The 17790-nt window shown below is 45.6% G+C and overlaps 2 protein-coding genes across 10 annotated transcripts; both read right to left on the reverse strand.

The window, feature by feature from the left end:
- Positions 1 to 608: 608 nt before the first annotated feature.
- Positions 609 to 2119, reverse strand: LOC117843618 (nicotianamine synthase 3). The gene has a single exon (XM_034724268.2). It carries the CDS (start codon positions 1979 to 1981, stop codon positions 947 to 949), a length of 1035 nt encoding a protein of 344 aa, XP_034580159.1. The 5' UTR covers positions 1982 to 2119; the 3' UTR covers positions 609 to 946.
- Positions 2120 to 11120: 9001 nt separating this feature from the next.
- Positions 11121 to 17328, reverse strand: LOC117842956 (probable glutamyl endopeptidase, chloroplastic). 9 transcript variants are annotated; one of them, XM_034723485.2, is made up of 16 exons: positions 16756 to 17286; positions 16497 to 16653; positions 16200 to 16401; positions 16008 to 16118; positions 15819 to 15867; positions 15607 to 15713; positions 15016 to 15519; positions 14530 to 14658; positions 13989 to 14285; positions 13425 to 13883; positions 13252 to 13317; positions 12953 to 13013; positions 12566 to 12715; positions 12343 to 12477; positions 11980 to 12243; positions 11121 to 11644 (listed from the first exon to the last, which is right to left on the reverse strand). In XM_034723485.2, exons 1-16 carry the CDS (start codon positions 16759 to 16761, stop codon positions 11579 to 11581), a joined length of 2763 nt encoding a protein of 920 aa, XP_034579376.1. In that variant the 5' UTR covers positions 16762 to 17286; the 3' UTR covers positions 11121 to 11578. The 9 variants fall into 9 exon arrangements, with proteins under 9 accessions (XP_034579376.1, XP_034579377.1, XP_034579379.1 ...); XM_034723486.2 differs by having other exon boundaries at positions 16515 to 16653; positions 16756 to 17284; XM_034723488.2 differs by having other exon boundaries at positions 16497 to 16584; positions 16756 to 17280.
- Positions 17329 to 17790: the final 462 nt, after the last annotated feature.

Below are 17790 nucleotides of genomic sequence, written 5' to 3' on the forward strand. Positions count from 1 at the left end.
TTGTGGTGAGCTGGTGATAACCGTTGGATCAAGGAATTATTACCTTGTGATACCCCAATTTTTCTGACACATAGCAATCCGGTGTTCTTCGACAAGCTGATCGACAGGACAAGCAAACCAGTACTTCCTCATCAGAACGGAAATATCTAGGCCCCAAGTCGTTTTCTTTAACTTTGACAATGGATAGGAATTTATAGAAGTTTCAGAATATTTTCAGAATATAGAACTTTTTAATTTAAGATAATATATTTTCACAGAAGTATTCAAAATACCGTACATACCAGTGTACTGATAGAATTGCATTTCTGTCTGATATATACGAAGGAGGATAACCTTATTACTCTGCATCACAGCAGAATACTGCAGGTGTGTGGGGAGCCAATTTTCAGCAGTCCTGCTTGCCTCCTTACGTTTCTAGCTAGTAGTTGAATCATTTGGCTACACTGCCCTGCCGAGAGCATCCTGCTGCGTAGAGCCTAGGACAAAGAAAGCAAAGGCATGCACAGCCGGAGAAGCCCAGGCTCGGAACATAGCATTTGCCGTTGCCGGACAGAGCACCAACGCCGTCGCATCAAAACAGACAACGGATGACACGCTGCTAAATCGGATGAGATCAAACACGGAGACAGTCAGACAAATTATATATCATCAGGATTCAGGAATCATCACACTGCTAATAACGACGACTCTTCATCACTCACGCAAACACAAATTACTAGAGCAATTCAATAGCAACGACATGCATGCGGTCAAGCAGATTATTAGCATGCATCATGTCGTCCGTCGATGATACAGATATGATAGAGGGGATAAATTAAGATTAATTAATGGCTAGTAGTGCTAGATGTAAATCATAGTAATCCCCATGATAGATAGATAGATAGTAATACTATGAATATGATGATGATGCATATCATCATCATATTAGGATGGATCGATGAAGCAATTAGGATGGCAGCTGCTCCAGGGCCACCTCCTCCATCTTCTGATGCGCCCGTGCCTCCATCTCGCAGCAGAGGCAGGGCCGGCTCAGCACGGCGCCGTGCGCGTGCGCGTGGGCCACGCCGCCGCCGGCCTGCGCGTCGGCGGGCACGGGCTTGCGCGCGATGATGACGGAGTTGATCACCTCGCCCTCCGGGTGGTGCACGGCCAGCACCTCGAAGCCGCCGCGGCGGATCTCCTCCGGGTCCACCACCGGGTACAGGAAGCCCCGGGCGCCGTGCGCGCTCCGCACCACGAGCGCGGCGCCGGGGGCCATGTGGCGGCCGAGGTGCTCCACCACGCGCGCCTTCTCCTCGGCGGCCATGCCCACGAGCGCCGCCAGGAAGACGACGTCGTAGGACGCCAGGTCCCGCGTCACGTGCGCCACGTCGGAGGTGCGGAACGCCATGCGCGCGCCCAGCCCGGCGTCGGCGCGCACCAGGCGGCGCGCCCGCTCGTTGGCCTCGCCGCAGATGTCGTAGTTGTCGAAGGACGCGGCCGGCAGGTGGCGCGCCGCCAGCACCAGGGAGCTCAGCGGGAGCGGGCCGGAGCCCACGAAGGCGACGCGCGCCGGCACCGGCCCCGGAACGTGGCTCGCCAGCAGGCCGTGCTCCAGCTCGCTCAGCAGGATGTAGTTGTTGAAGTAGGGGAAGAGCCCCAGGTGGTCGAGCGGGTTGTCGAAGCCGGCGAGGAGGTCCGAGTAGTGGGCCTCCAGCAGGCCCTCGGCGTCGGCGCAGAGGCGGATCAGCCGCGCGCGCATCTCCTGCAGCTCGGGGCCGAGGCGCTCCACGTCGACGGCGCTTGGAGGGATGCAGGCCGTCACCAGCTCCGTGAAGAGCGCGTTCACCTCGGGGGACGGGCTCAGCGACGGCAGCTTGGCGATGGCAGCGGCGAGCCCGGCGATCTTGTGCACGAGCGCCGCCTCCTCATCCGACGCCATCCCCTCCTCCGGGACTGGTACCTGGACCTCCTCCTCCTGCTTGTTCCCCATGTCGACCATGGCGCGTGGCGGGCACGTACGGTCAGTCACAGTCTCAGCTCTCAACAAGCAAGGCTAGGCAGTGACTTGTTGTTTGTGACTGCTGCAGCAGAGCAGGTTTGCTGCTGCTTGGCGACCAATGGGCAATGGCATTTGGGGGCAGCGGGCGAGGCAGTTTATATATAGGTAGCTGGGCGGGCAGTTTGGTGGAGCCTACATGTAAACTGCGTGGGCCCCAACTGGCAGTGAGAGAGGACACGTGGCACCCCAGGATCTAGCATGGGGCCCAAGTGGCAGCGGGAGGCAGGATACGTGGTGCCTGGCTATGTCGCATAGGGCCCAAGTGGCAGAGACGGGATGACAAGTGGCAGATGCGGAGAAGGGACAAAGGGTCCTGGACCGTTGCTTGTTCAGCCTTGGCCTTGGGGTGCACAAAATTCAGAGCGTCTCGGCGTTGTGTTTCTTTCCTTCTCCGGCCGACCATGCCTGTCAACGTCAGTCGACCCTGTCTACGCATACTGGTAGGTAGCTTACACACAAAGCCAAGTTGTGATCGATCGATCGAGATTAATGTCAAACTATATTGTATCAAAGTAATTAGTTCTTGATAGATAAAATACAAAAAAAATTATAGGCCCCTTAACCGTCCAACCCCCGCGTCGTCTCCTTTCGAGGGGCAACTCGGGTGGCGCCCCAACCTCCACTGCTGCCACCCCCCCTCAGAGCCTCCTCACCACCTCGTCGCCGCCGGAGCAGGGCACCGGAAGCCTATGTGCCTGCAAGGAAGGCGGCGGCGTGGCTTCTCCCGTCGACCCAGGGTGCGCCCACCCCTAGTTGACGATGCAGCGGCGCCGGGCGTAGAGGCGGTGGCGGCGGCTCGGGGCGGTGGATCCGGTGTCCTCTGGACTGGATCCGGCGCCCTCGGGGCCTGATCTGCATAGAGGGCCAGCCCACGGTGCTAGCCATCGACTGCGCGCGTGCGGATTTGCGGCGGCCGCTGCGCGTGCTCGCGTGGGATGGCGGCGGCGGGCTGGAACGGCGTGGTCGGCGGTGGCTTTGGGGCTCCTGGTTGGGGAGGCCAATCTGCAGCGGCGTCGCCAGGCGATGTGCGCGGTAGGCGGCGGCCCTACGGTGGCGATCGGGTTGTGCCTGCTTGCAACGCGAGGCGAGGAGGCGGCTGACGGCGGGACGCTCGTTGTTCATCCCTGGCAGTCGACGGGGGACTTGGAGGTCATCCCGGTGGGGCGAGGCGACCCGACGGCGTGGGCCGCGGTGCGGCAAAGCGGCTAGACCGGGCCGGATGGTGGCCGCGCGGCTCCTGCTCAGCGCGGCGGGTGGCTGCATGGATGCGGTCAGCGGCGGCCCTGCAAAGCACGTGGAAGAGGCTACAGCTCGGCACGGCAGTAGGCGGCGATCAGGCGGGCAGTGATGTTGCGGTGAGGCGTTGTGGTGGCGCAACCAGAGGGGGTCTACGCGTGGCGCGAGGAGGCATGACGGCAGCACTGCCCCCGGGGGGCTTCCATGGTTGCAGTCCTGGAGTGTCGGGCCGTGTACGTGCAGTGTCTACGGATAGGATGCTTCAGGAGAAAGCCTTTGCCGACGATCTTGCTGGTGGCGATGACGGCGGCGCCTAGGGCGTCGCTTTCCCCGTTGGGGTGTCATTTTGGAGCTCCATTCCTGCTGCATGGGGTTTTTTGGGTGAAAACCCTGTCCATATTCTAGACGAGTGACGGCGGTGCTATTGGTGTCGTTCCATCCTTAGAGGCGTCATCTCTAGAGACCCAACTCGTCTTGTGGCATTGCTGGAGACGCCGTTGATTATAGGAGGCTGCAGCCCCGCCATTACAGGCTTGCGGCGCGGCAAGGCGGCATGGTGTAGGATGACAAGCTTGACAGGGGTTGCTGAGCTCGCGTGGAGGCGATCGCAGTTCTGGTGGCGGCTAGGGGTTATCACATTTTTGTCGGGTTGACTGCTTGCAACGGACCGCGGCAGCTGGCGTTGCTTTGCAACTGTCAGTGCAGGTGGGACTGCGTCGGAGGACGACGCTTGCAGTAACAACATCGTGAGATGACTAGGCTTGCAGCGGACTGTGGCGGGCGGCTCAGCTTTGCTGGGCTACACCGGTGTGGTACATCATCAGAAGATGGCGCAAGCAACTACTTTGGCTGCTGGCTTGGCGGCGAAGGCTATATGCGCGAGTGGAGCAACGAGACGAAGTCGACCTGCAGCGGTGGCTTGGCTATTGGATGGAGATCTTGGCTATATCGTTGACCTGCAGTGGGGCAACATTTCCCTCCATTCTAATGGCGACAAAAGAAACGGATCTGTGACATGGAGTAGTGTGGCGGACGTGGCGAGGCCCCACGCGCAATATTTCTTCGAGACGACGAGAGCAAGGTGAAGTCCAACGGCAAGTGTGGCGAGGTCCCCACGCATTTGTGTTATCGTGGTGGTGACTGCGAGGCAGCCTGCAAGAGGTCCGGATTTGGTGGTATCACTTTGTTGGGTGGAATGTGGTGTTGCAGCAGCACTATGACGAAGGGTCCCGCATGGCGGTGGCCTTCTCGGTGCGGTGCAGTCTGTTTCTCTCGGGTCCTCGTCGATGCGGGGTCACGCATGAAGGTTTCGACGACTACATAAGCGTGAGAATGTTGGTGGATGCCGCGATAATTAAGGCTTCAGTTTGTCTGCAGTTGCCGAGTGGAGCGGTGCGGCTGCGTTGAGGTTCCAATCCAACCAGTCGGGTTTGGTGGTTTCGAGATGAGTGGTTACCCGCGTTGATGTCCCAATTCACCGGACGAGTATATGTTGTTTTTTCTTTTCTTTTCTTTTTCCTCTTCAGTGCTATAGTCTTATATTTTTTTCTACTAGAAACTCGCACTATCTTGTCAAATTTTTTCGTTAAAAAAAATAAAAAGATACCTGGCGCGGTCACAGCATATCAATCGATTGGTCCTAGATTTTTTTTTAAAAAAAATCAAGCTAAAAAGAAGATGCATGCACCAACGTAACCGATCCATTGACCATATGGATCGGATATCATGAACGAGGCTCGATTGAGATACATACATACATTCATTCATACATGTGTATCTCTCGTCTTTAAATTCTCGTAAACGACAATGCACCGACCATATTTTCATGTAAATTGACGAATTGCATCTCGAGGTAGACGTCTGATCTCATCTCTAACATCGACTACTGAGAAGAAGATGATAAAATATATATTGACCCTGGCGGGGAAATCATGCATGCGCTAAAGGAAATATATAGGTTTTGCCCCCGCAAAGGGAAAAAAAAAGGATTCTGACTTTGATTTATTCCTTGCAGCTATGCGCCTTGCTCTTGTATATTTTGGCCTACCTGGATCACATTATATTAATTATTAATGTCCCTTAACAACTCGACGTTAAAACCTTGAATATAATAAAGTTTAGCAATTTTGTATGTAAAAATCTTGAATGTAAATAATAAAATTTTCCTTATCCAAAAACAGATGAGATCTTCTTATTAAAAAGCTACGTACCAACAGAAGCGATGGAAACAAGAAGAGGCCGGATGCGGGTGGTAGCTAGGACGCTTGCAGCTGCAACTCGACAAGTGCTTATAGATAGCTATCTACCTTTAATTTGTTCGATATACGATTCTGACTACTAGGTTTGTGGTCGTCGGCGCTACGCCTGTAGTAGTACTAGATGCAAAGCTTAGCTGTTAACAAGTCATACGTCGTGCAGCAATTCGATCGATGATAAAACAGTGATATCTCAACGCCATCGTCGTTAACGTTTTTGTAAACGAAAAACTCGCCAAAAGACTTATTATTATATTCTCGACTGTCGATGACAACGATGCTTACAGATATATGACACCTCAAATTATCCACACTTATTTCTGTCCTTGTACTTTCATTATGCTTCCTCTAATAGAAAAATAATGCACTTATATATATATATGAGATTGCACCTGCTTGTACTTTCAATATGTTCCCTCTAATACAAAATATTAAGGCATTTATGTTATTGCACTCCTACAAAAGCACACGAATCGGATAGGCTATCCTAGGTTTCATTATCATAAACACAAATCATCTGAAAATTGGGATTATGGAATACTGAGATTATGGTGATAACTTTATTTTTTTCAAAACATAGTACATGTACACAACTTTTTTTTTGAAACACACGGTACATAAGCAGAAGTTCACGTAAACGCACACGCACCCAACTCTATAAATACACACATAACCTTACCTCCATGAGTATATTTGAGAGAATGAGCTGACCATTGGTACCTCGCTGTCGACGGACACATTGCTTATCATTGAAAGAATAGCGCCGGTGAATTCCTGGAAGCATCTGCGCCGAGTCGAGAACTCAAACTCTACACGTGCTAAAGCATATGCATGTCTCTATGTTGTCTGTCATGGCATCTCAAACGTCAGTGGAATCATCTGCACTTAAGGGTGTTTAGAGCCATCTAGGACGACACATTGCAATTCCTATTGAAAGAAATGATTTTTCACACAAAAGATTTTTCATATATGCATGTTGTTGCAAGCAAAGTCAATAGGATGCATGATTGGAATTGGGCTATTTCGTCCATATGTGTATTATTCAAACTATATGTGTAGGTAGAGTTCAAATGCATGGTGGCTCATTTCATGCCATCATCATGCGTAGAGGAATATTTCGTGTTCACACATATAGAGACGTGCGTATGGGCTGCCTCACCTTCTGACTTCATGTAAGAAAGGAAATATATGGCTTTCATTACAAAAGCTTCAACGATTACGTTGCTAGTTTATAGCAATCGATACAGATTACATGCATGCGTGGTGCAATTTACTTCACCAACGACTCGTCATGGAACTGATGCTTGGCAATATCACTCAGTTACGCTATCACAAGTACACGCGTTGATAGGTTTCTACTTTTTTATAGAATACAATATCTTCGAGAAGGGACCTGTTTTCATAATATAGTTAACATGATGGATTTAACGTATTTCTGTTCATATTTCTTTATCCATTTGGTAATGTTAGACATCAATTTACTATGTAGCCTACAATTCTCGAAGTTATATACAAGACCTTGAATCCTCTGCAAATAAATAGTTACGGGAAGCATATAAAAGTCAGACAAAAGTAAAAAAGTATGAAAAATGAAATAAACATCAGTGAAACAGCAATTATATCACGGTGTGTATGTTTTAGGCAATTCCTCTGCTTCTTGGCACAACTTTGATATATCTGTGGGAAACTACCAATTTACATGACTGATGCGCGTATCGAGTAACTCCAAAGGAGAACGGTGTATTATCAATAGTTAATATACCACAAGATATAGATACAGGTGTACGAACAGATCTTACGTGATTTTCATCAGTTGTCTATCTATGCCAGTTGTATCTTGCGTCACGTAACCTAGCTGGAACCGCGTAAGGGGCGGCGAATACAACCGTTTATTTTACATTCTATACAATTAAAATATAACAAGATATAGATATGCGAATCTTGTAGGACTATTTAAGTTACTCGTGGTACTATTTATGGATACCCATTTACAACAGCTAGTACGTGGATCTAGCGATCGAGAATAGGTCCGCATTGTCAGTGGCTATTACTACGACCGCTGCATTCATATACTAAACTGTCATGAGCATGTGCCTAAAGAAAGCATCTAAAGGCTATAGCAACTTTGTTGGGCAGAACAATGATGCGAGGGAGCCGCCTTCACCTTATGAGTTCACGGTGTCGTCATTTGGTCGATCGGATAGATCTACCTGCAGCAGGCTATACCTTAGCTAGGGTTGGTGGTACCATGCATACATGCATGTTACATCTACAGTTTTTTAATATATACAATGCCACGTATACTGTGTACAAGTCCAACTATTCCAGTTTTTTTTTGTGAACTCAGGTAATGCTGTAATGGCAATAGTAAAAAAAAAATGCTAGAGCGGTTGAATTTTTTTTTGTCAATAAAAGGGTTCTCTCAATTTATATTTTTTATTCGCAAAAACATATTTTTACAAGGAAAAGGAACATCACCTATGTACCAGTATTAGTATCAGTATATGCCTAATGCATAAAATAATTGGTGCATTATTCTGTTGGTGGGTAAGTGCAGAATATCAAACAGCACTGGTGCTCCGGTGTTGAGGATTACACACGATGGCAATATCACTACTTGATTACGATGACATTTATTATAATCTCCTGTTACCGACAAGACTGCGAGCTAGCTAGTAAAGTGGTCTGGATTCCTCTCAGTCACAGGTAATCCTCACAGTCACAGCAAACTGCAACCTCTTTTACTGCACACACTTGGAGAAGAGTGATCTCAGCTGTTCTAGTTACTACATACTGTGTTCTAGTGATTACCAACATGCAAACTGCAATCTCTTTTGCTTGAGAATTAAGATTACTGGATGGTTGACTTTTCTCATTAGAAGATTAATGTTCTCTCCCTCTTTTTCTTCAGGGAATACGCATATCTGATCTGCAACCTTTTATGGTTGGATGAAGCTAGCCCTGAATATATGGTGACACACCTGCCACCTGAAAGGGCTGCAATGTGGTCATGCTAAAAAGGACCATGATCATCGATGGGGTGGTGCCTGGTGGTCTACATCCACAGTGACCAGAGGTTGAATCAACCTTGGTGATTGGCATATTGCAGCATGTTGACCCGATGCAGTTTTAATTTAGCATTGACAAATTAAATTTTCTTCTTCTCATTCTAATAATAAATTAAGTCAAGCACAAATGGAGTCCATTTAGATGCCATATATAGTATAGTATCCAAATTTCAGCAAGCGCCGAAAGACTAGGGACCATCCCAAAAAAGATAGAGCTAGCTAGTGAGCGACAGCAGCATAACGATCGAAACGTCTCGGTTTCAGACGAGTACACAGTGCCAGTGAAGGCTCACCGGCAACTACTGCTCTTGTCTGATGAATAATTAACCAACAGGTACGATTCCACATCACAAACAGGAAATTCGGATCAGGAAATGGGAGCACACAAAAATGCGACGACTCGACGCGAAACCGGTCTGGCGCTTTCTGGATCGATTTTTGCAGCATGATGGATCCAGCTATACTACTGCATGCATGCGTTTCCTGGATCATATCGATCTCTCTTGTAATTCAACGCACCAGCTGCTGCTCGTCCTCCTCTCGTTTTGGTTGTCACTGTAGTGAGGCAGCAGTAGGGGGCACCGAAGCGGCAACGTTGGCCCTTGGAAATCATCGGAAGCCAACAAAAGAGCTCAAGCATACGCAGAGGTGGTGTAGTACGTGGGAGGACAGCTAGCGCGAGTCATTTTCCTTGCAGCCGCTACCTTGCTGCACAACCAAAGATCGAAAAAGTTTCAACCAACGTACTGCACGCAAAGCTAGCTGACCGGCAGCATCTCAAATGGAACTTTTGGACGAAAAGATGGGAATGAAACTATTCCTTCCGCTCCGCTCTGAAGAGAATGATGTACACCAGCCAGTTGATCCAACTTTCGGCGGGCGAGGCGATATCGATATACATTGACTGTTAAAAGCTCACATTCCATCGTCTTTTGCTTGGTATATATATATGGTAGCATCTCATCTATGATCTATCCATCGCATCGCATGGACATATGGTACGTAAATGCCGGCTGTTTTCAGAGAGCGTATTGAATTGGCTACGATTCTGATTCATGTTGCAAGCAAGGTGTTGGAAGTGGTCGCCTTAGATATTTTTACTAACAATTGATGGATCTTTTAATTTACTCCTATCATTTGCGTACTATTTCCCCTTCTTATTTGTGTTTAGCTTGAAAAGTTAGAAATTATGTAAAAATTTGACTGTGTGCAGTCGCGCAGAGGTCGAAGAAGTATAAGAATATGATGTAAAAGGATCGAAGATAAGAGAATCGAGGTCGCGCATTGAATTGAATTGAATTATTATGGCCCGGGGTACGGTCGCTAGCTACTGTTTTCTCAGCTATAGATATCCTGATCGATAGGAATGGATCTCCACTCGCCAAAGTTGCGACAAGGACATGGGCGTTGCGTGTGTGGAAAAAAATGCGCAGGGCTTGTGGCGGGCACGAGTCTTCTAGGTAGCTGCTAGGATCACACAATTTTTAATTTGCTTCGATGGGAGTTCATGCGCGCTCCAATCGAATCGGTTCCATTATTGTATTCCTCGAAAACGACCTGCATTTCTACTGCTACCAGGCCTGTAATAATAGTGCGCGAGCAAACCAATTCCTGTCCAAATATAATGTGCCACTGGGTGTGGTGCTTGCGATTGTTTTCGGCAACTTCTTCCGTCCATCTCTTTTTTAGTTTACCCGACCCGGCCTACATCATACTCCCTCTGTTTTTCTTTATATGACGTTCCCATAAAATTTTTTTTTTGCCATTTCATTTCCCACTGACGAAATGTTAGGATTTAGCTAGGATTTGCCTTGGCAAGATGATGTATGTGCTGCTACTGCTTGCTGTTGCTATCCCGGATCATATCCTAGTGCATAGGATAACAGCACGATACTATCGAAAATGATTCGAGCATTGAGGGCACCACATTCACACCCAAAAAATCGAGGGACATGCACTCCTCTGGCAGCAGGCATCACCTAATTTCCAAACAAGGTCACATGACATAACAGTTGTTGGAACTATTTGTAGATGATAGGGACCACAACTCTCTGTACATGCCTTGTCTTGTAACCAAACGGTGGCGCGCGCGCGCACACAAGGTATCACAACAATTGTTGTCCAAGAGAAAATGGCTTGAGGGAAACAAAGTCCTCCCATGCATCCGCCACCAGTCATTCTATTGCCCCATTGTTGGTCAAAATACAAAGCAGACGACAGTGCTTCCAAGTTTCTCTCAGCTCAACAGTACAAACAGGATGCCAATGAAATCGATGAAAGGTCAAAGCAGCACAATAGCTTTTTAGAACGGTTCACATCGTGCTAAAGTTAATTTCTTCGGCTTCTTTACGTGGCGCGATCAAGAAAGACTCTGCAAACTACCTAGCAAAGCAAGCTAATCCAAACGCGCGTATGAAAAGGGACAGGGAGCTAGGCATCCAAGTCTAGTCCAGCTGGAGCAACCAAACAAGACGATCCTGGTGGTAGAGGATATTATATTGTTCTGCAGGCGTCATCAGGTAAAATAAAATATTTACCGAAACTCTTTCCCTTTCGCAGTTTTCACATGGTTCTGCTTAATATAGGAAATCATTCTGATACAACATTTGACAGCTACATGTAAAAGCATTTTTACCAGTAAACACGTATTATTGGCCTTGTAGCTTTATGTCAACATCAGCATCGCATGACACTGCTTCAGAGATGCAAATGGGCTTACTTTGTATAGCCCTAGTCTAACCAGAAGGGAACTCCCAAGCTATCAGCTACACTGCTACAGAGATGTATATCGATGATATTTAACAATCTATACAAGTATGACTACTGGGGCTTAGAGCTTCTTGTTACAAGAACAGAATGAAAACCCAAGAGCAACGAGTGAAGCAATACTCTTCTGGTTGGGTTAAGCACTGATCTCGGCACTCACGAAAGCAATACCCAAAGGATTATTTTGCTCTGTGCATAGGAACCAATCAATATCATTGCATATTGTTTTTTGACTTCCTAAAAACAATTTGAGCAAAGGCCAACCGTATCAACTTGATCTGCAAAATAACTTGACATCAGATTCCTCACTCAACTATAAGGACATCAAAATGTACAAAGGGAAGCATTTCGGTATGATGTATTTCAGTCTAAAACTCAATAGCTCAGAACACCCAGACAAAGAATAGCATGTCCCAAAGCACAAATACGTACTTTGCACAACATATCATTTTCTGGTCCCACCAGTATTTGGATTTTACACTGTTGTTACTCCAAACTCAAATCGAAGAAGTAATAACCCATCCAGGAATTACTTGCACACTTAAAGTCACACAAAGGACAGATAATTTTTATAATAAATAAAAAGGCAACCTCATGACATAAAAATACTTACCAAACTAGATATCTTAGTGAAGTTTAAGGTCAAAGCTTCATGATCCAGTACAGCATCATTAGGTGATTGTGATGTGTCAACATTCGTTTCCATATCCTTGATGTTCCCAGGATTAGTTGCACAGTACTTCTGCAGCCACCTATCAGTCTCCCAGATTATATGCATAATGCTCTCCCTCGCAGCATACTGGTGCCGCTCAAATGGGAGAATCACCAAACGGCATGGCACCCCATGACCTTTCAAGGCATCATAAAATTGGCTTGACTACAGAATTATGCAAAGACTTTAGTTCCAGAATACCAACTGAAGCTGGAGGAAAAACAAAACGTTCAGTACTAATACCCCAGAAGCTACTGTTGCTACCTGCATTGCTGTAGTTACTTTGCTGTCATCTTCTCCGTGAATTAGTAGAATTGGTTTCTTGATTTTGTTAGCTGACATGAAGGGACTCATCTTAATATAGGTATCGGTAGCCTCCCATAGCGTCCTCATCTCTTTCTTCAATACAAAAACATAGACAAATCAAAAGGCAACATAAACTTGTTCAGCTTAGATAAAGGATGCATTATGCAGTTAGGTCAGGCACCTGAAAGCCAAATGGAGTCAGTGTCCTGTTGTAAGCTCCAGAGCGAGCAATTCCACAGCAAAACAGATGAGGGGCGTGTGCTAAGAGGTTAGCAGTCATAAACGCACCATATGAATGACCACCCACGGCGATTTTGTCAGGATGAGCAACCTGAAGAAGATAGTTTATATGCTTAGAAGTCTCCATAAGCAGCATGAAGCATAATACTTTTTACAATGGACCACAACTTCATATTCGCATGCTAATTACTTCCAAAAGACTCTAAAAGGAGGGGACTGAAATAAATATCAAGCATGGTAGGAAAACAAGTGGAACCAGATAAGCGCAATAAGTATGTGTGAGTCAGAAATGTTTGCATAAATATAAAAGCAGGGAAAAAAATATTACCCCTCTTCTTACAATTTCATTTACTGCTGCTTCCGCACTAGCAACTAGTTGCTCTATGTACCTAGAAAAAACAATGAAGTTTCACAACTCGATCAAAGTAGGATGCAATAGCATTATGTCTAGTACTTTAATGCTTTGCTAGGGAAAAAATAAACAAAGATAAGTTTCAACAGGATGAGCATGTGATTAATGAGTATTTGACAATTAACTCATTTTGCAAAAAATGAAGCTCCAGATGTCCAAATAACAGAGCAGTATAATCATATTGTTATCTTCTATATTAACAAGCATAACACTACCTATCATTTCCCTCTTGGTTTCCTTCACCAATGATAGGGATTGTTGGGTCAGCAAGAATAGCAAACCTGTAGGATGCACCAAATATAAGCTTATCAGATAAACGAATTCAACATATTGCAAAGCAAAACAAAAGTATAAATAACTCAATAACATCAAGCAAGGCATATTGTACCCTCTAGCTAACCAAAGAAGAGGAAAGTTGTTGCTAATGCGTGCAAATTTGTTTGGTGATCGACGGACTTGCCCGGCCGCCTCTTTGCTTTTAAATTCTCCAGGATAAGACCAAATGAGACATGGGAGAGGCCCATCTTCTGACGGACTATAGCCTGGAGGCAGATACAATGTAGCAGTAAGTTTAACACCATCCTTCCGCTGGTATCTGATTATTTCTTTCTGCAACAGTGCCAGTTGAGGATATGGATGTGGGTAATTTGTAATCTGGACTTGCTTCTTGTTTGGCCAAATCTTGATATAATACTGGGTGATTTCTCTTCTTGACTCTTTAGACACAAGTAACTTTAGTTGATCAAGCTGCACTTCACATTTAGGATGGTATGATATAAGTGCAAGGATAGATTCATAGTATTTTTCTTTGTCACTTTCCCATATCCGCTCCTTTTCTCCAGTATTTCTGTAAGGAAATAAGTACCGCCCCATGTTATGTTAATCGACTTCAAAGGAATAGAAAATTGGACATGAGATGTGCAACTTCAATGCTTGATGGAGAAAAACATACACATCGAAAAGATCAAGAAATGGGGTGCTTCCTTTTGGTGTGGCACCCCTTCCCTTCAGTAAGATGTAGCTTCCTTCACAGTTTCTCTTAATTCTTGCAATGACAACAGTACCTGCCGGAGTTCTGCACATCACTGGAGATCCTGGATTTGAGTAGGCGTCTTCTGAAGACCTTTCAAATAATAACCGAGGTCTATGATTTTTGAGGTCAGGTGATATAACCCACGTTCTTGTTATTCGTGTCTTGTACCAATATTCATAGACCAGTGCAAACGATCCATAGCACCAGTAGGTCTTTCTGTAGATTTGACAACCAAAACGATGGTTGTAGCAGCAAGGGCATGAGCAGGTCAATAAAGTATATGTATGTTATTTTTTAGGACAGGAACCTAATCAACTAGGCTAAATTCTTCATATTTCACAGCCTAATATTTCATGGTAAAATTCAAATTTTCTGCAAGAGCATATAGGCCGAGCTAAATCCATGTTGCATGTGAGCATCACTGCGTAGAGGAAGGGTTAGCCCCCCAGTAATTTGGTACCTGCATCGAAGGTCAAGTTTAAGCAAGACTTGAGGCTTTTCACCATCCAAAGGTTCGGCATGTTCCATGTAAACTATATCACGTGGCGATACTTCAATGTTTGCGTCTCCTCCATCTTGTGCCTCCACCCTTCCAAAATACGATATGTTGATTTCAGAAAATAATGATGGTACCCAGAAACAATTAATTATGTACATGATTGATTAGGTACTGTCGATAGTATTATAATAGGTCAAAAATATATGGTCACATTCGTAAGACGCTGATTCTGTTATATATAAAGAGTGGAAAAACTCATGGTTCACCTTCGCACAATCACCATTAAGGTATAAGGATTCGGAAGATAACTCCAAATGCAACAAAGTAAAATAGATTTGTGCTATAAATACCACAAAGCCGAGTTTGGTTAGTTTGGCTTGCCAGAATTTAAGATAGAAGCAATCTACTGCAGTAAAGCTGCATCATCAATTGAAATATTAAGCTTACCAAAATAATGTTGAAGGCATATCAGGCCTCCACCTGATTAAACGCTTTCCCTTACGGACACTATTAGCTGCAACAGGAATATCTTCCGCAAGGGGCAAATCACAAACTTCACGGACAAATCTACCTTCAACTGTCCACAGCTCAACCTTTTTGGGGAACCTTTTATATGAAACTATAGAAGAATAAGGTCGGTGCACAGAAGTAAGGATCAAATATTTCCCATCTGGTGAAGGATCAAGAGAAATGTATATAGCAGGAAGGGCAATCATTTTCACTGTCCCATCTAAGGTAACCAATACTATCTGAGAGGTTGCATAGTAATCAAACAATTCTTCTTCATGCAGATCTTTCAGCATTTCTTTTGTGGATCTCATCTGAATGATGTTTCTCTGCTCATTAGACCGGATCCTTGGACCAAAAGGAACCAACGGCTTCGTAGGTGGATCTCCACGTGATGAAGGAATAGTGCAAACCAACAAAGACGATTCGTTCACCCATACATATCTGAAAAGTATCAGAATAAGAACGGGGATTTATGGGCGAAAAAAAGAACAGAAAAAACAGACCATCTGGAAAGTTATTGGTACTCACAGCTCGAAAACAGCATTTAACATGATGTCTGCTGATTTGAAAAGAGGTCTAGCTTTTCCAGATTCTGCATCAGCAATCCACAATGCTAAATTGCTGCCATTGTCCACCTACTCAGATGCATCAAGCCATCAAGTAGACAATAGAATCATCAACCACGTAACCACTCAAAAAGTGCTCTTGTTTCATCATACTCTAAAGCATCAACTTATCACCTCATCTTCATAGCGCACAGTGAATGCCACGTGCTGACCATCTGGTGACCTGAAATTCAGAATTATAGAAGAAGTCACAATTTTATTTGATCTAGGAACAGAGAACATGATTAGGGAATAAAAAACAGCATGCTGTAACTCTTTTGCATACTAAAATAACGACTCTTTGAATTATGATGGGAAAGTTACCATCCTACAAAATTAATCTTTGCATTAGCATTGTATCCGTTAACCGCTTTCTCTGGACCCAAAGTTCCATCATCCATCAGCAAATGGATACTGATCCCAGTATAAAAGGACCTACAAAAGACAGGTGCAAATTAACTGAAGCAAAGTTATTAGCACATATTCTCACAAAATCCTATAATTTCCACCACTTACATTCGACTCCTTGTGTTAGAACTTGGATCAATCCGTATACCAGCAAGTATTTTATCAGGTTTAGCAAGGTCTGACAATGGAGGCATAGCTCTACGTTTTAGAAACATGATCCTATCTCGGCGAGGGGAGATATAATAACTGGGATTCGGTGGCACATCAACAATCTCTTGGATTTCCTTTGGAGGGAGACGATATCCGAGATCTGTGGACAGCACATCGTGTTAAAACTAGAAATTAGTTCTGCAGATTATACCTTAGAACCAACGTGACTTTGAACGGATGAGCCACGGACAGAACTTTGACAAGTTCGCCTACTTCCGATTAGCCAGAATCCAAGCAGGCCAGCACTGTTAATCCACTCGAAACCAGTGAAGGAAACGTTCAACTGAACAGTACCCATACGAACAGAGGTAAGGGGCCCTTTCAGCATGCGAATCAACAAAATCCCCAATATCTACCAGATAATACATCGGCAAAATTTACAGTTCTTTCTCAACCAAGGCATGATAATGATCAATTAAAGCTCGGGTTTTTTCAACAACAGGCAGAGACCCACCTCCATCGTCTTCCTCCAGAGCAGGGCCCGAGAAGGAACCGGCGGCGAACTCTGCCGTCGCGAGGCCGATGCGCCTGGCAATCCTCCGACGAGGCAAAAGGCGCAGAGGCGTATGGGTACGGAATGGAGCCGAGTAAGATGGTCCGGCGATGAAATTGGCGCGGGAGAAGCACATGCGCTGGTCAAATCTCGGAAGCAGCATGGAATAAGCGATTTTTCGAACTGTCCCCTTCTCTCCTCTGGCGGCCACGGGGATGAACGAGTCCGCCGGCGCGCGCGATTGTTTTACCTCCCTCCGGCGGCCTCTGCTGTCCCTGTGGTCTGTGGAATGGACAAGTCTTTGAGGAGAGCTTGGGAAACACTGGTAGCCTTTGGATCGTGTTCAGTGTTTTTGTTCTTCCTTACGGATAATATAGGCGAAGATCGCGACTTCCGTAGAATAACGAGACATCAACCTCGTAAAATACCATTAAGAGGATGTTTGTACCTAGTTTAGGGATGTTTGATACTAATTAGGAGTATTAAGTATAGTCTAATTACAAAACTAATTGCACAGATGGAGTCTAATTCACGAGACGAATCTATTAAGCCTAATTAGTTCATGATTTGACAATGTGGTGCTACAGTAATCATTTGCTAATGATGGATTAATTAGGCTTAATAGATTCGTCTCGCGAATTAGTAAGGGTTTTGCAGTTAGTTTTATAATTAGCTCATATTTAGTCTTCCTAATTAGCGTCAACCATCCGATGTGACCCTCCGTACTCCGTATCCAAACGCCTGCAGATGTTAACTGAACCTTGCACTCCGTCACATTTTTCCAACAAAAACTTATTTTTTGACACTTTTCAGCACATAATACGAACGTGGAATGACATTTCTACCCTTGGCTTGAGGAGCAAAAGAAAATCCAGTACCAGGCGTTATCCTATCCGATATCCACACACACGTGACTCGTTGGCTCGTTGCCCTCCCCTCGCACAATCCCGTCGCGGCGTCGCCCTCCCCTTCTCTCCGACCGGCGGCGCCGACCCT

The sequence above is a fragment of the Setaria viridis genome, chromosome 2 (genome assembly GCF_005286985.2).
Source record: "Setaria viridis chromosome 2, Setaria_viridis_v4.0, whole genome shotgun sequence".
Lineage (NCBI taxonomy): Eukaryota > Viridiplantae > Streptophyta > Magnoliopsida > Poales > Poaceae > Setaria > Setaria viridis.